General features: G+C 53.7%; 1 protein-coding gene across 4 annotated transcripts in view; it reads right to left on the bottom strand.

Annotated features, from left to right (window-relative positions):
* The window catches only part of DOCK1 (dedicator of cytokinesis 1), a 434,492-nt gene that overhangs the window by 332,928 nt on the left and 80,991 nt on the right, over window positions 1–20,573 (bottom strand). For 2 of the 4 annotated variants that reach the window (XM_075534789.1, XM_075534790.1), the window contains exons 14-20: window positions 19,228–19,352; window positions 17,952–18,050; window positions 16,362–16,434; window positions 11,649–11,752; window positions 10,181–10,439; window positions 6,288–6,385; window positions 333–422 (exon numbers count right to left, since the gene is read on the bottom strand). In XM_075534789.1, the coding sequence (XP_075390904.1) occupies window positions 333–422; window positions 6,288–6,385; window positions 10,181–10,439; window positions 11,649–11,752; window positions 16,362–16,434; window positions 17,952–18,050; window positions 19,228–19,352 (848 nt within the window). The remainder of the gene's footprint in view (window positions 1–332; window positions 423–6,287; window positions 6,386–10,180; window positions 10,440–11,648; window positions 11,753–16,361; window positions 16,435–17,951; window positions 18,051–19,227; window positions 19,353–20,573) is intronic. The other 2 variants (XM_075534791.1, XM_075534792.1) reach the window with 1 other exon arrangement.

The following is a 20,573-nucleotide window of genomic DNA, read 5'->3' as shown; positions in this document are numbered from 1 at the left end:
TCAGGGAAATTAATGTTTTCATTGGCACATTGGCGGAACCCATTCTAGAGGCCAAGTGAAGGTCAACAGGGACACACAGCGAATGCAGGAATAGGACCCTGTTAGGCACCCACTGGTCAGCTGGTGGCCTCTTCTTTCCATGGACGATACATTGGTGCAATTATCGATGGACCTTGGTAGAAACACTTGTAGCTCTGAACTTGGCGACTGGGACTAGATTTGCCAGGTGTCTAGTACAGGCTAGTCTGAGATGGTGGTTGAGCCCCAGCTGCAAAGGCCACAGCTTGGGGGGTGCCTCAGTTAGGATGCAGAGGAAGATGAAGGCCTCTTACCAGAGCGTCAAACACCAGTGTGTCGAAAGTCTCGCTCTCCGAGTTCTCCATCATGATGTTGAAGAGGGCATCCAAGGTGTCCTGAAGGAACTGCAGGGAAGGCAGGGAAGGGGTTAGACAACCATGAAAACCCACCCAACGTTCCCCTAACCTAGAAAAGGGGTCATCTTTGGGGGTCTCCAAATACCCATCCACCTTGGCTTATGGATAGAATTACCAAAAACCACACGAAACTCACTGCCGTTGAGTCGATTCTGACTCATAGCTACCACATAGGACCGGGTAGAGCTGATCCCGTGAGTCTCTGAGACTGAGGAGAAAGCCCCGTCTTTCTCCCACAGGGCAGCTGGGGGTTTCAAACTGCTGACCTTTTGGTTAGCGGCCCAACTCATAACCACTACGTCACCAGGGTTCCCATGGCCTGGATTACATCTGCCAAAAGAGGTACTAGAATCCAGCCCCTATGCCTGCGGCTATAATCGGATTTAGGGCGGGGCTTCTTGATGAATTAACGAAGCCACATCAATGTTGGATGTGCACTTAGGCCAATGACTTAGTGTGGTAGTTACATCATCTCTTGTCAATCTGAGAATTATGAGTGAAGAGGTGGAGTTTAGCCTGTCAATCAGGCTCATTGGCCTCATTTAGAGGTGCTAAGAAGATAAATAACTCATTGCCGGAGGCACACACGCTGCCTCCCTGGGAGAGACTGCAGCTGGCAAGACACGTGGAACTACACCAGTGCCCTGAGCTGAAGAAGCCACATGGAGACCCCTGCCAGTGCTGAGATGCTTCCATCGACACTGGATTCACAAGGCTTCCCAACCACTGGCCTGTGATCTTCCTGGATTCAGCATCATTGTATGTGTTTTGTGAGTCTGAAAGGGACTTTATACAGATTGGTATTGAACTTATGGGCTAATAGCAGACTTATGGACTTGATCTGAACTGGGCTGGGACGTTTACTTAATGTACAATTACTCTTTATATGAAGCTCTTTCTTATACGAATGAGTCTCCCTGGATGTTTCCCTAGTCTACCCAGACGAACACACTTAGACACGGAGCAGCACAGACAGAAGTTAGCACAAACGGAGGGAGAGATAGATGCCAGGGGAGGATGGCCATGGATGGAGAAAGGCTGGGCTACAGAAGGTGATGGCGTCCAGGGCCTTCCTCCAAAGCAAAGCCAACTCCTTGAACTTAGCCTCCTGAACTCGGGGGGTGGGGGGGGGACTAGATGTCCACCCCTGAACACCACCACCTTGTGGTCTTTCTGGTACGGCAGCACTGGAAAAGGACACGCCATCCCTTCCAATAGGTATCCAGGGAGCTACGTCAATTCCGAGGCTTTGGGTGGTCATGAGATAAATACGCAAGATGCAGACGGGGAACGAGCGGTGGCATCCAGCAAGGAGGCAGGCCTCAATTAGCCACACCGGACGGATTCACATTTGGGAGATGCCCAACTGCCTCCTCTCGGAAGACCGTCTGGACTCCTCAATCCCACCAGCCTGGTGACAAAGAGCTGACCGGAAATACTGGGAAGGTGATGGGACTCCTTCCTGGCAGCTCTGGGGACAGAACTTCAACCAGCCAGACGCCGCAGAGGCTCCGACTGCAGACGGAGACGCCAAGGGTGGGAGAGGTGGCGATCTACAACCGGAGAACACATGCAGCGATGTGCCCTGAAAGGCTGGCGACACGACAGTAAGTTTAAAGTCACTTTCAGAACCTGCTAGAACCGAGGAAAGAGGCTGCAGCATGGAAGGAGAGACCATGGGGACGGCATCAAGAGAAGACTCCTCCGGAGACCCCAAGGGCAGGTCCCCTGTGGAAGGAGAGCTCAGAGACGGCGAGCTTGGCTGCAGACCACCGCCATGAAGCCAACACCGAGATAAAGCACGTATGAAGGGGGTTGTCAGCCGCACTAGACTGAAGCCACAGCACGGCTGGGACCCAGAGACACTCAGGGAGTAGGTCCTGTTGGGGCAGCGGCACCAGGAGTCCTTCTTGGTGCAGAGTAGTGGCCACAAGCATCCCCAGGGGGAAGATGGCGAGAGCGGCACAGCCGGATGGGGAAACGCACAAAACAAGGCCGGCCAGTCCCTCGTCTCAGGCACCGTCGCCTTGGGAGAAAGGTGAGAGGAGCTGGCAGACGCTGCCTCAGAAGGAAGTGCGCTGTCAGTGGGGGAATTCCAGGCTGGATGGGGTGCCGCATGATGGGGCAATATTCCATGATCAAAAGTGTACTGATGCATCAGCGGCGGCGGTCAGTAGGGAGACCCACCATCGGAGCCAAAGTCACAAGCATCAGGCTGACTTGTCATCACCAAGATGGACCACCAAACTTGCTTTGGGATGGTGGGCGGAAATGGCAACCTTCTCCCACCAGCGACTCACAGATGCGGGAAATGCAGTGGCTTCACAAAAACAGCCCCCAAGCACTGAAACAGAGACTGGCCGAGCCATCAGTGACTCCTTGCCTAGGAAGACACCCAGGAGAGGAAGGAGAAAGGTGTGTGCAGACATCCCCACAGGCAGGGGGCACAACAGGTGGTAGACACATCCGTTCGATGGCAGCTGGAGGGCACAGAAAGCCTTTGGCTGACGTTCTGCTAACCTGAGCACATCAGACCAAGAAAAAAGAAGCCGGCCATGCAGGACCAAGCACCATAGCCAGAGCGCAGACTCGTAGCTGCATGGCACTGGGGGTGATGGGCAGCGCAGAGTGCCTGTCGGAGGCATTTGCTGTGGGTGATAGACACGGTAGGGATGGCTGTACAGTTGTAGGAACACAGCTCTGTTGGTGTCTGCTCTGCTGTGTACATGCTCAGCAACAAGAAGGAAACAAATTCTACGTGTGTTGGGGGAGGAGCGGGTGATCACTGAACAGAGCAGTGCAAAGAGGTGAATCTAAGGTATGGGAATGGTATCTTGATGAAATGGCCGGAAAGACGGAAAGAACTGGTGTGGACTTGTAGGCTGGGTCAGATGTCTGGGCCAGGTTCTTCCTAGACTGCTCAGCCTGGACTGCTTGGCCATGTCTTCTGCTATGTTGGGGACTTTTCAACACCAACAGGCCCAGCACTTCCCACCAGGCAGAGGGCACCCTCTTGCTTCCAGTTAAAGAATGGGAACCACAGAGGCGTAAAACCCCCTTCTGTCCCAGGAACTGTCACATACAAATTGGAGGGGACAAAAGAACCAGGAGCACAAGGGGTGCCTGGTGTGGACATCCATGGCTCCATCACCTCGGTGGCTATTTGGGCGTGCGTGCTTGCATTTCTTTTGTATCTTACCCCCTCATTTTCAGATTACACACTCTCTGCAAAGGTCAGAACTCCACGCCATCTGCTAACAGCCCAGTGTTCCTGCCAACCGACCATCAGGTGCCAAGCCCTGGCTCGGCCCCGTGTACACAGGCTCGCTGATCCAGAAAGAGCCATCCCACCAGGACCAAGGGCAGGGTCAGTGGCACAGAAACATGCGCAGAGAGCCGGAGCCGCGATTGTTTAGCCACCAGCCCAGGGCTACAGCGACACATCACTCCAGGAGGAGACGGTTGGCATAGAAGACATCGTTGGCATCCTGCCCTCTCTCCAAGGACAAGACCGGAAGACCGACATCACCTGTCCTTCCTCATCTGAATGGGGACACGGAAATACCTTTCCCTCTCAGTCCAGCCATGCCACCTCTCTCTCTGCTACCAGTTATCTCCAAACCACTGCCATCAAGGCGGGATGTCCACTCACAGCGCCCCTACTGGGCAGAGTGGAACTGCCATTGCAGGGCACAAGAAGAGAAAGCCTCCCCTCTCCCCAGAGCAGGTGACCCCAAAAGGCTGATGCCAGAGCAAGGGATCCGGCGGAGGGTGACTTTAAAGAAGGTGGGGTACAAGGGCCTACAGCCAAAACAGGAAGAGTAGCTCTGAGGTGGAAAACACACAACAATAAAAAATAAAATAACTCATGAGATTCGGATATTGACTTGAAGGTGTGAGGTCACAGTTTCCGGGACCCCCAGTTAATTGGCCTGTTGCACGCTTCAGGCCTCTAGCTTCTTTCTTCCTTTTTTTATAAAAACATTAATAAATCATTTGATTTGGGGTTCTTACAGCTCTTATAACAATCCGTACAGCAACTGTATCAAAAACTCGTGTGCGTATGTTGACAGCATCAGTTTCAAAAACATTTTCTTTCTGCTTGAGCCCTTGGTATCAGCTCTTCTTTTTTCCCTCCCACCCTCACGGACCCCTGATAAATTACAAATTACTATACTGCCTGCTGTCTCCCTACGTCCATGTTTGGGTTGTCTGTCCCCCTGCGGAGGGAGTGGAGGGCTCTGTTTTCAACACGCAGTGCCCGGGATCTCAGGAGCCGTTCCGTCCACCCGAGGCACACCAATTGGCCTTCATTCCATTGGAAGAAGGAGGGTCCGGGGTAGGAGAATATGCGTGCTGAAAACTGAGTCCTTGACCTTGAGGCCAGAAGGACTGCTTCCTAAATGCACCTATTTGATCAGAATCCCTTGTGAGATTCCTGTGTGGAGTGGGTGGTAGACTCAACGGCTGGCCTTGTGCTTAGTGGACCAACTGATACATAAGCCACTGGGCAAGCAGAGCTGCTACACTTGTGGCTTTAGACCCCATGAAGAGGGGCATTGACTAAACGGAGCAAGATGAGCAGCCTGCATGCTGTCGGTAGCCTTGGACAGAAGAACAAGAGTCACCTGCAGGCTGGCCTCTAAGAGTCCGCGTGGCCGAGGGCAAGGACATCTTCCCTCCGAGATGTCCTGGTGTACAGGACACGCCAGTGAGGAGGAAGAATACAAGTCAGGTCAGCCACAGGATTCTCGGCCTCCATGCAGACACGCGTGGATGCAATCGTAGCCAGTGTCCCTCATGGCCCACCCGGCGGCAGAGGCTCGTGTGTGGCGGTGAGGCTGCACAGGTGTCAGTGGCGCCTCTGGACTAAGAGGGACTTGGAAGAAGGTGTGGCCACTCTGCAGGGAAGGCTGAGGTCTGAGGACTCATGTAAAGAGTTGGCTTCGGAGACCCACAGGGGCGGTTTCACTCTGCCTATAGGATTCCTGGGAGTCACCATTGACTCGCTGGCAGGGAGAGAAATGGAGGACGAAATCAATTGCACTGGTGGTGTGTCTCTGAAAAGATGCCCCGTTTCCATCTGAATGAGGGACTTTATGGAACCCAGGGTGGTTTAAAAGGCCATTGACAAGGCCCGGGTCACTGATGGAACACAAGGACCTGAAAGACGATTAAAGCCTGAAGATGAGCGTGGGTATGTTCCGATGGCTCAAGAATGAACTTAGCAAAGTGATGCTACTAAATTAATTTATGCTGAAGTTAACCACATTGCTGGCTAATTAAGGCCATTTCAAGTAATTAATTTTTCCTGAGATAAGACCGTCTCCTTTGCAAGCACCTCTCCTGCAGTGGGGAGGACCGAAGAAGCCGGGGAGCAGGCACTGATGGAGACCACGTGGAGGAAGTCCCCAGCCGAGGTGAGACATCAGACACTGAGCCGGCGCGTCCTTTACAAGGGAAAGCCACTCAAGCAGATTAAATGATAGGGCAGAGGAAGGCGACACCCCAAGCCAACCAGAAACATCCAACAGAAGCCGAGCACTCAGGAGGTCATCAGAGGCACCCAGTCTGACCGCGACATCCTGAAGGACCCAGGAGATGAGTCCCCACTGTGGTTCTGATTGAACCCCTGGTTGTAATCGCTAATTGTGAGGAGGGTACAGGCCCGACTGGGCAGTGTTTTGTTCTGTTGTGTGTATGGGCTTGATGGCACAACAAGAGAGGGTAATCTTAAGTGCCCAAAGAGATTATAGCCCGAAGCCTCTCCCACCTTTGGAAGCAGTGCCTCCACCTGATCCTTCATGCAGAGGAAGCGCGGGAGGAAGCAGCGCCCTCTGGGACTCAACTCACCTTAACCACCTCGCCTCCATCCACCTTCATCAGCTGCCTCAAGTTCTGCTGTAGCAGGTTGGTGTTGGACCGCCACTTCAAGAGCCCCAGAAGGTCCACTGAGAAGAGAAGGCAGTCACCCATTATAGCAGGAACTTACGCGTCTCTCTTTTCACCTGCAACACGTGAGCATCTTCCTGGGATGTCTGAGCCACCATCAGCCAACAGGACGAGGAAGACACCAAGCCTGTTTGGGAGGGCTCACCCTGGAAATGGGTCATGACTTTGCAGCAGCATCTTTGACACCCAGTGTGGCTGGAGGCCTCTCTCCCGCTACATTGACCAAGAAAATATTCCCACAGCGGAGTTTTCCAAGTGCAGCCAGCACACTGTAAGAGAAGGGCTGGCTAGGCCAGTCCCAGCCCCGGGTAGCACAAGGCAGGAGGACAGGCTCCACCTCCACCAAGCACGGCCCGTATCTCCTACCCACTTGTATTTTCCCAGATGAGAATAAGCCTCTATGTATTTATTTTTATTGTGAATTGAGTGCAGGTTTACAGAGCAGATCGTCAGTGTTATTACATTCAATCATTTATACACGTGTTCTTTCAATTCATCCAGTTATTCCCCTCAATGGACCATGGCGTATCCCACTTCCTCCTAGCATTTCCTGCCTCCAATCTGAGTCTCTTTGTTTGTTTTTAATCCTTTTATTGGGAGCTCTTACAGATACCATAACATTCCATAGTTCCATCACTTCAAGCAGTATTGTACAATTGCTACCAAAATCAGTTTAAAAACATTTTCTTTCTTCTTGAACGCCTTGATATCAGGAATCATTACTCCTGTTACTGTTTCCAAAGAGTTATCTATCTTGGCTTTCATGTACCAAACGATATTAAGTATACAAATGAACATATACAAGTCTAACATGATTAATGAGGTAAACATAAAAAAACATAATAGTAAAAACAGGAAATATTAAAGAAGTAGAGGATAGTTATGTGGTTCATCAGTGTTATATCACATCCTTTCCATGTGGCCCTTCTAAGAGGGACTGTCCAATTATCTTACAGGTGGTTTGGGGGTCTCCACTACATCCACACCCCTTCACCCTGATTTGGTTGCTTGTTTTTGAACATCTGATTCCTTTTCCCGTGGACGCCTCATGATCACACATGCTGGTAGGCTTCTTCCATGTGGGCTTCTGTGCGTCCCTATTATATGGCCACTTGTTAAACTACAAGCCAAGCATCTTCCTTTGTTTTCTCATTTGATAAGCGGGAATAACGATGCCCAATCCGTAGGACTGGAAGAAGACAGAAATGGCTCGTCTTCTGGACAGAGCCAAGCACAGACAATGGCGAGCTCACAGGGTTACGGCAGCTGTAATCCCGAGAAGACTGGAACAGAGAGATGTTATCCTCCATCGTGGAAGGCAGCACATTTTGACTTCTACCCAAAGGTGGGGAAAAAAACCCCTAAAACTCAGACCCATTGCCATGGAGTCCATTTCGAACTCACTACGACCCGATAGGGATTCCCCAAGAAGACCAACAGGCTCATTTACATGAGCAGACAGCCTCATTTTTCTCCCATTGAGCAGTTGGTGGGTTTGAATCCCCACCCCAACACCTAGCCCACAGTGCCACCGGGGATCCGTGACAGTGAATCCTACGGATAGGCTATGTGAATCCTACAGATAGGCTACAGATAGGCTATGTGGTGCCCAGAGACACGTGGGGTGCTAGACAGGAGGGGATCCCCATCTCAGGAGATGGAGCCGAGAGCGGAGAGCGATTTCCGAGTTGGACCCTGTTCAGTCCCCGTGGATATCATGGGGGGTTTCACTGGCCATCAGCTGCTGTGCTCTAAAGGATAGAAGGAGAAAGGCCTGCATCTCCTTCCACAGAGACTGCAGCCTAGAACCCTCTGCACTGTCACTGGGGCCGAGTTGGGAGCAGGGGGTCTGGTGGTTTTCAAAGTGGATCTCTGGTTTGTAATAAGGAGGGAAGGCAGGAGAGTAAGGACAGGGCACCCGGTTAAGTGGAAACCCCCTCTGAGAGGGGGGATTTGTGAGACACCAAGGGAGCCGCACCAGTCTGGAGCCACCTACCCCTGCCCTCATTTCTCCTTCAGTCACCAGTTTGGCCAGGGACCTTCTTTTATTTCCTGACTTTTCTCTCACTAAGTACGCTGTCAACTAATTGGGGCGAGGGCTAGTATCTTATCTGTCTTCTTATTTCCCCAGCAGCATCCGGCACCGAGCAAAGACGGAGGTGTCTAATACAAACCTCGATGAATAATTCAGCCACCATTTGTCCCTAAGTAATGGAACTCCGCGGTAATAAATCAGAGTTTCAGGAAAATGACTCTCAGATGGGAATCAGGGACCTGGTGCTTAGCTGACAAGTGGGGCGACTCCGTCTCGCACACACCTGACGCACCTCCGACACAACAAGCGGAATCGCTGGTGCCAGGAAAAGAAAGCCCTGCGCTTTCCCCTTGGATCCTAGGCAGCAGCATCAAGGCCTGGAATTTCTCGTTGCCTAGCAACAGATGCTTGCTGCAGAGACCCAGGCATTGAGGCCCAGGGCCCCTGGGAGGCAACCACCTTGCCAAAGGAGGCAGGAGGGAGAGATGGATCAGCACCACCCCAGGGACAGCTCCTGCTCCAGCCCTTCCACTCAGGGGCATGTGCAGAAGGAAGGATTTGTGTGTTACGAAGGCTTTATTACAGGTGTCATTCTGTTCTGTCCTTGTATGTGGCCTTTTTTTTAAGTTGGCATAGACATTTCTATCACAAAATGTGTGCAATGAAATAGTTTCACCTGTACATTCCAGTGTCACCAATTACATTCATCATCACCCCTGTCCCTTACAAATCATCCTATCACTTCCCAGTGTCCCTCCCCCGCCCATCCCTAGTAGCAAGGAGCAGCTGTGGATCTCCCTGCATCGCCTATCAGTCACCATAGTGGTTTCTAGATTAATTCCCCCTTATGGCTTAGTATTCGCCTATTTTGTCTTGATGTCCACCTCCTGAATACAAGTAATATTGCTGCACACGCATCTGTCTGCATCCTGATTTCAATTATAGACATATAAGCAATTTGAGATACTTTTTAAGTATACGATATAGTCTTCAAAAGGAATAAATATATCATTATTAAAAATATGGATATTTTAAAATATATTGATGTTTGCTGTTATATTTATTGATATGGATAAATATGTTTGTAAATATTCCTAGAAAAGAATATTGAAATAACCATGGACTGCCAAAATAACCAACAAGAACGTCTTGGAAGAAGGACAGCCAGAGTGCTCCTCAGAGCAAGGATGGAGACTGTCTCACGCACTTGGGACATGCTGTCAGGAGAGACGAGTCCTGGAGAAGGGTGGACACAGTGGCTACTCCCATGGGTTCCCACATAAGAGCGATGGGAGGATGGCACAGGTCAGGGCCGTGTTCTGTTCTGCTGGACACAGGGTCACTGTGGGTCAGAACCGACTCAACAGGGAATAACAACAACAGCATATGTGTGTGCATACACATATCCGTACACACAAACATTGAGGTACCAATATATATATGTATGTGCATAAAGAACACATATATCCACAGGGTGCCTAACTTCAGGATGGCTGGGTCAGATGGCAGGTTCCCACCCTTGTGAGGAGCGAGCTGTCAATCTGCAGAGGACACTCGGAAAGGAGCAGGTGCTCGGGTCCCAGAGCAGCACACGCAGAGCGAGGCAGTGGCAGGGCCAGTGTGAAAGACAGCGGCTGCCGCCCCTGTGTACAGGGCAGCCCTCCTCAGAGGGGACTTCACATCAAGAAGGGTGCCACTCCCTGGCCAGCCACCCACACCCGTCTGTGTCCTGCTGGGCGCCGGGCCGGCGCGCACTCACCGTTCTGCGTGAGCTTGGTGGAGCACACCAACGTGGAGATTTGGAAGGAGTCCTTGCTGATGGTGCAGCTGCCCAGGCTCTGCAGGCCCTTGCCCGTCGCCGAGTGGCCCTTCTCCTCCAGCTCCGCCTTCGTGGAGGGCAGGCTCAGGTAGGTGGAGGCGTCCTCCAGCTTCTTGGCTTCAGCCTGTGGGTGCACCACACGAGACGTCAGACTTGACTTGAAACCAGCTACGCCTTCGCCGATCCGGCCTTGGTTTCCCTGCAGAGCCGGGGTGGGGACCGTCCAGCCCCCAGGCCGCGTGAGGCACCAGGAATCATCAATGCAAGCTCGCATATCACTCACACACAAATACACACACACACACACACACACACACACATGCCTATGTACAGGGTTGACCTGTAAGGCCCACGAGTGACCTTACAGATCTCCAATTGGCTCTTGGCAGAAACAGGGCCCCCAATCCATCCTAGATCATCAGTTCCCTAACTGGTTTGGCCCCACCACCCGCTTTTCAGAATACAAACTACTCTGTCCCTCCTGGCCGTGGAATACTTTGGTACCCTGGCCCACGAACCAGGAGAAAGTGCAGGCATCTGCTCCTTCAGCCCCCCAGGATTGTTCCAGGACCCCCAGCCTGACTCCCCCCACCCTGACTCCTGAGGGGATACACTGGCCTTGCAGTCTTCCCGAGGGCTGCTTCTTACAGTATGCTCGGCACTGTCCCTACTGTACATACATATGTATGTATACACGCACACACAATTGTATATGTTTGATATACATACATCAATATATATAGCTAGAGAGGAGCTCGTGGGAACATAGGACTAATGCCATGAGGCGCTATCGCATGCCATTTTCCATCCACATATTGTGAGGAGCAGCCAGAGGACTGGGCATCAGAGGTGTGCACGGGCAACAGGTAAAGGTGGTCAGGGAGCAAGCTCTGGTGGTGCTGGGGGTAGGCACTGGGTTGCCAACCTCAGGCAGGTGGTTCAATCCTGCCAACGGCTCCAAGGGAGAAAGAAGAGGCTAGCTGCCCCCGTAAGGATGTACGGTCTCCAGACCCCTTGGCACCAGAATCAACTCGAGGGCAGGGGGCTTGTCTTTCGTCCTGATTTAGGTAGCAGCCCTGGGAGCCGGGTAGTGCGGTGGTTAAGGGCCCTGCGGCTAGCCCCTAAGTTCATGGCTTGCACCCCCACCCCAGGCACACTTCAGGATAAAGACCCAGAGGCTTGCATCCGCCAAGAAGACTGCTCTGCACCCTTGAGGTTGCTCTACAGGGTCCTGGAGGGTTTTCATGAGTCAAAATTGACTGGATGGCAATGGATTTGGATTTAGGTCTGTTTGGGGATTTTGGGGTCACAGCTGCCACACAAAGGCGGGGACTATCCGCTCAGACCAGGGGACCCCGAAGGGACAAACTGGCCGACAGCCAACAACACCAGCCACTACCACGCCTACCTTATAGACGATGAGGTCATGCTCGCCGTCTCGCAGCGTGGTCCCGTCATAGCGCATCAGCTTCACAGAGGCAAGCGCAAAGATCTTCTCAGACTTGTCCTTTGCTGCAAGAAACATCGACAATGACCTTCACCAGCCGTCGAGGCAAAGCCACCTCACCACCTGCTATCTCTTCTGTGTTAGTCCATTCCAAATCCCAGCAGGGTCTTCTGGTGAAACTGGATGGGCTGACGCTGAAGCAGGGTCAAGCAGAGTGGGGCTGTGAAGACAGTGGGGGCACAAGGGCGGCCAAGACAGGAAGAGCAGCTGCTGGGGCTGATTCTGAACAACTGAAAAACGTCACGGGGTGTGGCTCTGGATCTGAAGATCAGGGTTTCTGGGACATCCAGTTAACTGGCCCAAGAGCATGTATCATATCTCAGTTCCACCACCTAGTCCAACACATGGTGCCTGGGGTCTGACAACCTTACGGCCGTCCATCCGGAGCTTATTCAGCTGGAACAAGGGGGGTCAAGGATAGGAGAATACGAAACGTGTGGCTACTGGTCTCCACAAAAACGAACCCCCTGGCCGTGAGACCAGAAGCACTGGACGATGGCCCGCTACCGAGATGTAACATTTTGATCAAAGATTCCATGGAAAAATCCTAACCAAATGGGGGGTGGGGGGATGTACAGCAATTTTCAAATCCTCCTGAACAGCAAACATGAAAGTTAATAAACCCCAAAACTGCAGCCCTACGATCATCTTTTCACCTTTACATCAAAAATATCCCTGGCAACCATATACAGTTTAGCTCCACTCGTTAAAAAAAGCCTGTCGTTAGCACCGTTCCCATCCAAGACTATCCATATGGGATCGTACTGACCACAGGACCAGAGAGGATCCTGGTGGACAGCACGTCTGTGAGAAGTGGGAGGAACCACTGAGACAAGGAGGGGCGGGACACTTGGCCATCGCAGGGTTCGCCATGCCATGAAACAGTCGCTCAGAACCTGCTGCCCTGCTGTGTGCTGCGCATGTTCTCAACGACAAGCTAAGCCGTAGTTCAGAACTCTAATTACACTATATAAATGGTCGCCATTAAAATGCATACTATCCCCTCGATGGCCACGGGCGTCATTTGGGTTGGGTAGCCTATGACGCACACAGCATCATGATGAGAATGCCTGACATGTCGGGGGACATGACCATCATATGACAGGGATGCAAGGTGAGCCCATGACCTGGGAAATGGTGCCAGGGAGGAACTCGTTTGAAGCAGGGTTGCCACAAACTATGTGATATAGAAAGGTGTTTTCGCCAGGTGGCTCCCCATATTGTATGCCCAGCCTAGGAGGCAGCTTGCTCGTGCATGGAGGTCATACAGAGGAGCTGAGGTGAGCATGCTACCATGAAGCGTGCCTGCCTCCTTAATGTTCCTATCTTCTGTGTCTTCACTATAACCGTTCTATAGCATGACCGTACAATGGCGCCTACGGACCCTTCGGTTGTTAGAGGCCAGTGTCCTCTGAGAACAAACCTTTGATTTGTAAGAACACTGCAGTATCTGACAGGCTACTGACAGGGAGGGCCAAGAAAATGAGGTTAAGCCTGCTCTGTCTAGCTGGGCACAAGCAAATGTCCACTCCCGGGATTTCTACTGGCCAAGACCCAAGCTCCCCTTGGCTGCCCTGGGCTGGGTGTGTGGCGTCCAGGACCATGTCCCCGCCTGCTGTCCGGAACCCTCCTCTGGGATCCCTTAGTTTTGCTGTAGGAGAAGCCGGCCTCCTGGCAATGACTGGGAAACAGCAGGTAGTAAGAAGGTGCACCAGTCTACACTGCTTCCGAGGAGGGTCAGCGGCACCGGTCCTTCCCAGGCCAGGCTGTCTTCAGGGGGGTGGGCTTCCATTGTCTAAGGCAGCCCAGATGTGGGGGTGGGGTCTATTCTTTCTCGTTGGAGCTGGAAGGCGGTCCTGTGTGCCTGGTGCCCTCTCTCAGTTGTTAATTCGCTTCCTGGGGGACTCCCTGCTTCCTCTCTGCTGGGAGGACTGCTCATGAACTCGCTGCCATGAATCGATGCCGACTCACAGCGACCCCCACGGGACAGAGGAGAACCAGCCCAGTGGGTTTCCGAGACTCTCAATCCAGGTAAGCATTGACAGCCTCGTCTGTCTCCTGAAGCTCAGCTAACGGCTTCACACCACAGACCTTGTGGAGAGCAGTCCAGCATGTGACCACTGCACCACCAGACTCCACGTGGCTGAGGCAGTAATGAGGAAATACACATTCCCGAGGGTCCAGAGCAAGAACTAATTCACAGAAGCATGTTGCTGCTGGGAGATGCCACTGCTGTCGTCAGGGTCCGACTCGGCGACCCTCTGTGCAGCAGAAGGAAACGGGACCCCCGTCCTGTGTCATCTTTCTCCCCGGAGGGTGTGAGCTACGGACCTTGCAGTTAGCAGTCAGGGCTGCACCCAGCCAGCTCAAAAAAAGCTCACATATTCCCCTTTCCGACAGGAAGCAGCCACTGTGGCCTGGCCCAGGGGTTCTGGAGAGACCCCGTGGCAGCCATCATGCCAGTAGCTGGCAGTCCAGGATTCCTTTGGAATCAGACATTCCAGGCACCACTTGTTTCCAAATGCCCGCCCCCTGCCAGGCTGCGACCTGGGAGGTGCCTTCTGCACACAGGTGCATCGCAGTAGGTGGGTGATGACATCTCGTCTACATTAAAACTGGCCAGAAAAGCAAGGATTTGGAGAATTAAAATGCTGCAGAAGACAGGCTCTGCTCTGGCATAATTTATTAGAGAAGGTGTGCTGATTGGGAATGGAGGGCATGCCTCTGATCTACTCACCCCTTCCCAGAACCTTCCCTCCCTCACCCCACAGCTATGGATCCAAGACCCTAGCACTGCCCTCCTCTGAGTCACCCGCACCCCATAACCTACCTCACCTCCACTGTCAGCCCAAGTCAGCCTCACCCACAGCTCCCAAAGATCCCTCTCTCCCACTCACCACCACACACCCAAGACACGGGCTGGGCACTGACACCAAGTGCCACCCCCCCACCTCACACCCTGGCCATGCCACCACACAGTTCTGCTCCTAGATGGCCGAGAACTGAGACCACGGCCCCTCCTGCTCAGCCTCTATGAAGACCTGCCAGGCTCTAGTCCCACAGGACAGAACAGGCAGCCTCCCGGCTCTCCCTGTCCCCGTCCCCTCTGATCGTGAAGGCTACGGAGGACTGCTCTGTCCACTGGACTCTGTTGAGAGAGTGGCAACCATCTCAGAGCAGGAACCTGCAGGGTGGCTTCTGGAGGTCACCTGGGGCCGGTCAGTGAGGAGCATAATACCTGGGCCAACCCCTCCTTCTCCCTTCAGCACCCACAGCACCCACAACTGTATCAACGCTACTGTCACGGATTCTTCAAAATATGAACCCGCTGCCCAACAGATACCAACTGAGGAGGGCAGGAGCCGGTCGACCTTGTGCCACTTATTTAGGTCCAGCTCAAGGCTACATCCTCCAGAGAATCAACTCAACCAATGGAAAGGGTCAACCACCAGGACTCATGAGTAAGCCAGTCTGGAAGGTGCGTGCTGTGACTGGCAGTGCTTTCCCCCAGCATCCTTCCTGGTTGTCCCAGTCAACACCACCAGCATCTACCCCGAGTGACCCGTGTCGGAGCTCCAGGCAGGGACCACCTGGTAAGTTTCCAACCAAGAGCGATTGGGGACCAGTTTCCATGGGCTCGGTGAGTCCTCTCTTAGTAACTTCCAACAGGGGCAATCAGCTTATGAAACAGGCAAACTGTTTATGTTCAATTCCATTTCAAAGAGCAGGGGCAGCCAAAGTGCTAATGCTCCCACCAGAGTGAGTTCCACTGGAGGGAAGAGGGGCAGGGAAAAGCCAGAGGAGGAAGCAGCAGTACCTAGCCCGCAGGAGAAGGTGGGCAGAAATGCAGAGCGCCTACGATCAGCTCAGAGACAGAGCCGGAGCCCTTCCTCAGGACAAGGCTGGCGTGAGAACTGAACCTGGGTGCCAAGGACTCACGGTCTCCACCAGGCTCTAGAACAGCGGTGCTCAACCTGTGGGTCGCGACCCCTGGGGGGTCGAACAACCCTTTCACAGGGGCCGCCCGGTTCATAACAGCAGCAAACTTGCAGTGATGAGGTAGCAACGAAAGTAATGTTACGGTTGGGGTCACCACCACACGAGAAGCTGTATGAAAGGGCCGAAGCGTGAGGAAGGCTGAGAACCGCTGCTCTAGAACCAGTGGTGGGATTCAGCAGAACCGACTGCGAGCTTTTTGTTGCACCCGGCAAAGCGGTCCTTGCGATAGCACTCGCCATCGGGTTCTCTCTCCAGGGGCGTCTGGGCAGCTGCTCGGGGTGAAAATCACACCCCTACATCCCAACTCGTTTCCCAGCGCTCACCTGCGCAAGGCCTCCTCAGCACTATCTCGTTTGGTGTGGCTCCTTCATTGTTTGCCCTTCAGTGTTAACGTATGAAGTAATCAACTACCTTTGCGGGCAAATACTGTCATATAGAGAGAGACAGACTCACAGTAGCCATTTCGCCAAGGAACCGTTGTTCAATTACTCATTGGAAGCCCGCCAATGTCTGGAACCCAAGGAGGGCAGGGGCGGTCCTCCAGAAGGACCCTCCCCACCCCCGTTTCTCCCGGGGGACCCCATGCTGCCCGTCGCAAAGGGCTGGGTTACTCACAGTCCTGGGAGGACCTGTGCCGGAAGGTGAACCGAAGGTGGCTGCGGTTGACATCTTCGATGGGGATGGCCACCTGTGGGAGTGGAAGAGAGACGTTCTAGCATGTTGGCCAACGTCCCCTGACATGGACAGTTGGAGCCCAGACATAGGGCGCCCACTGTCTGCCTAGTCCCTTCTCTGGGTTTCTAAGGCATAGCACTGGTGGAAGTTCACACAAGACAACACCCAACCAGGTGGGGGACTGCTGACTTGCTTCCTGTCGTCACTCTGATCCCCTCGGTTAAAGCTCTCTCTTTAGAAGCTGTCATTTTCATTGCCAGTCCCAACATCGAGGGGCCCACCTCCCTGGGCCACTGCGATGGCCTGCCTGCAACGAAGGAGGCAATGCCGGCCTGCTGTGATAGCCCACTACACGGACAAAGACAGCAGACATGCCCGCAGTCAGCAAACCCCGCCCCCATCCTCAGAGCCCTGATCGGTGTCCGACAGCCCACCCAGGCGTGGGCCTGGCGTGATGTTTCCGTTTTATGCCACCTGGGCTGGGCCAGGCTTCTCCGTAAGTTGGCACTGATCCCCAAGATGGGATGGAACACGGGGCAATCAAATCTATGATGGCCTGGAGCACAAGGTCATCAACTCTGTGAGCAGTGACCCTGAGGGTGGGGTAGACCCCCGCTGGATTAGCTCACAGCTTTGCTGCCACTGGAAACGATTCTTGGGGTGTGGCCTGCTCTTTGAAGCAACCTCTGTGGGAAGGCTTCCCTCCTGAGGACTCTGGATCCTGCCTCTGGTTCACTGACCTCCTGCCATATTGCTGGCCTGCCAATCCCAGGAGCCATCAGCGGACTGCCAACCCCGGACTCATTTGCCTTTGTAACCACAGGAAGCCTGTGGTTTTCCTGCTTCCTGGCTCATTGGCCCCCACAGCTACCTGAGCCAGGAGAAGCCTCCAGATGACCATCTGACCCTCGGACTTGAACGAGGCTTGGCTCAAACACTCCAACAATGGTGTGAGCCCTTTCTGGAGCTCAGTCTCTTTCTAAAGACATACACATGTCGGCGTTACTTCTCTTTCCTCACCCCACACACCTGATTAATAAGAGCCCAAGCCTTGAGTACAGGGATGTCACTGTCCACGGTAGGGCCAGATTGCTCAGGTGTGGGTGCTGCCCTGGGACGTGCGTGTGCCCACCCACAGGAGCAGGCTCCTTCTCCCCAACAATTACCACCACCATCCCTAGGCATTCTCATGGGAGCTTATTTCCATTGGGGTACAGACAGCTCCACACATGACACAGTCAGGAGAAGACAAAGATAATAGAGATCTTTAAAAGACTCTTGTCATTTGTCTCCATCAAAGTCCAATTTTTATGTCCAAAAGGAGATGAGAGGAATTGAATTCCAAGAAACGCCTTCGGGTTCCTTAGCAACCTTGGATGACTTTGTGGGCGGATCGGCCAGCCCACTCCCCGTGCCCTTCAGCAGGCAGCCTGGGGCAAGGTGGGTGGGTAGAGGTGGGTGAATTTCTTTGGGACACAAAAGGGCCTTCCCAATCACATCCCTAAGATCCGGTAACCGGGCAAATTATACCTTCAAAGTCTCAAACCAGCGTGGCTGCTTCACTTGATAGTAAATCACGGATTTGTACTCGGAGATTGCATCGTCGCCAGCTCCAGGGAAGATAACGTGCTTTAAAAGAAGACATCAAGGGTCCCCCTGAGATTTGTCCACTGCCCACCCCTCCCCACCCCTTGGGACAATCTGGCAGAAGGAAGAGGCAGAATGGCCGATGAATGGCAGTGGCACTGGCCCAAACAGAAGGCTCTCCTGCCAGCCAAAAGCAGGACTGGCCAAAGCTGTGGGCAGCCTCCAGCCCTCTCCCCACACAGGAAGACCCAGGGCTGTGCACAGTGCAACAGTCTGTCTTCCACTTGCAGCCCCTCGGCCCGCACACATTAGCGTCTGGATAGGCAGGAAGCTACCAGAACCATGCAGTGGGCGCAGAACAAAGGGCTGTGGGGCCCATCCCCCTCCTCCAATGGGCATCACCCTGATAGCAGGCCCTCCCATGTCTCCAGAGACACAGGGTCAGCCAGAAGCACAAGTGCAGGGTGTGGGCTCTGTCCACATGGACCCAGGAGAGCTCCTCCTTCCAGCCTCCCAGCCCTGATCCAAGTTGGAGCCTGGCAAGAGGGCTGTAACTGGGTCTCAGGCCCTCAGGAGAGGCTGCAGCCTTTCAGGGCTTCCTGGAGCCACCAAATCTGCCACGCACGGACCCTGCAGCCTGCCAGGACCCTTCCACCTGACAGAGCACAGGCTCAGGGCAACAGTCAGAAATCCCCCCCAAACCCTAGTTCAACCCCCAAAAGTGGCTGGGATTCTTCAGACATCTGATCTTCCTTTCTCAGGCTGAAGTAACGGTGGCATGTGCTTCCCCTGACCACAGGGGACAAAGCAAAGCAAAGCACATCTGGTGTCTGACCCGAAAAATGTGTATTATCACCATCACCACCATCATCATGTGAACATCATCATCATCTTCGTGTGATTAAAAGGGATCCAGATCATCATCGTTGTAGTGATTACTGAAAGGAACCCAGAAATGCCTGAGATGGGTGGAAGCAGCCGTGTCGGAGAGTATGGGAGAGGGCCAGCCAGAGAAGGTGGCCACAGCCACAGGGAGCCCTGGAGTCTGGCCAGCTGCCAGGACCCAGTGGACGCAGGCCTCTAAGGCCAGGTGGAGAGAGGAAAGAAACAACAAAGGCCCGTCCACCCCCCAGCCCCCAGCCAGGGTCCCGCCACGCCTGGGGTCGTCTCTCTGTCGGCGGCAGAGGCGGGTGAACCCGCGCAGAAGAACACTGAGTACCTCCAGTCGCTTCCCATCCTCGTCGTACACGGACACTGTGACCTCCACGTTCTTGGCTGTGGTCTTGCTTCCTTTATCAAAGTCTCCTTGCACGAGCGTGACGTAGATGTCGTTCCGAACATCACCTGGGGTCAGAGAGGAGTCCTCTAAGGCCAGCTCACCTGGGAGTCTGGCACACACTGTCCGGAGCCCGAGTTACCCCAGCAGGACAGTACAGACACTGCTTTAGACAATCCCAGAGAACATTCTGCACAGCGTCCCAGCGTTGAATGGCAAGACTCAGACATCTTCCATCATTGCCATGCAAGCAGCTTCGAGAAGGGTCATGTCCGGGCCAGTGACCTGTGTGGCTTGTGTGTCGCAGAGGAGGGGACACCCCTGGGAGCGCCTGCTGCCCAGGGGCTGGAACACCGGTGACGGATGATGTAGATGATGAGCTAGAGCATGCTGCCCGTGGCGCCTCACACAGGGGCCCCTGGAGCTCGGCGCGATCCTTTAGTCCGCAGAACCCCAGGATCACGCCAGCATCTACTACCACAGCCAAGACGGGACCTGGTCCAACGGGCCCTCCCCCACCCAGCCGCCTTCTGAAGAGCATGACCCTGGGGGGTTGGCCTAAATGCTGGTTGCCAAGGGGGATGCCTAGCCGAGGCCTGGCATGGATGGCTAAGAGCGGGGGTAAGCACAGGGCAAGAGAAAAGCCCCTATGGCCCTGCCTCCTCAGACTGGCAGCTTTAGCTGCTGGGTCCCCAACCACAGAGAACAGAGCCCATTGGACAGCATGCTGGAAAAGACATGGGCGGGCCTTCATTGCTTCAAACCCCCTAGCAAAGAACCCACAAATCTTCTCCCCGCTGAGAACATTGGAACCCTGTCAATGGTCCAAGGGGGAACCCAGAAGGCATCATCAGCCACGTGATGGAGACTAGGATCCTCTGCTGACCACCCCAATCCTGCCAGGGCACACTGGGCAGGCTTTCCCGAAACATCCCGAAGGCCAGGCCGCTGGAGGACAGAAGCTCCCTTGCTTCCCTGCCTGTGCTTTTGCTTGTTTTAACAGCTACAGTTTGACTCTTAATGTATCTAACGATTAAATTACCCGTTCATTTAAAAGTCGTTATTGCAACATTCCCAGTGGGTTGCTGCAACTCCTGCCCGGCCCCCTGCTGGGAGCGCACGGAGCAGTGGCTGGCGGATGTGAGGCTGAGTGCGCATAGGGGCAGTGCTGGGCTGCTGGGCCAAGGCTGCCCACCTTGCCAAGTCGCTCAGCAGCCTCCTGGTCACCTGCCACTGAACAGGTTAATCAGTGAGACAGGATAGATGTTTGGGTCCTGGGTTGGAAAATC

The sequence above is a fragment of the Tenrec ecaudatus genome, chromosome 16 (assembly GCF_050624435.1).
Source record: "Tenrec ecaudatus isolate mTenEca1 chromosome 16, mTenEca1.hap1, whole genome shotgun sequence".
In the NCBI taxonomy this organism is placed as follows: domain Eukaryota; kingdom Metazoa; phylum Chordata; class Mammalia; order Afrosoricida; family Tenrecidae; genus Tenrec; species Tenrec ecaudatus.
This window is presented reverse-complemented; position numbering and strand designations above follow the sequence as displayed.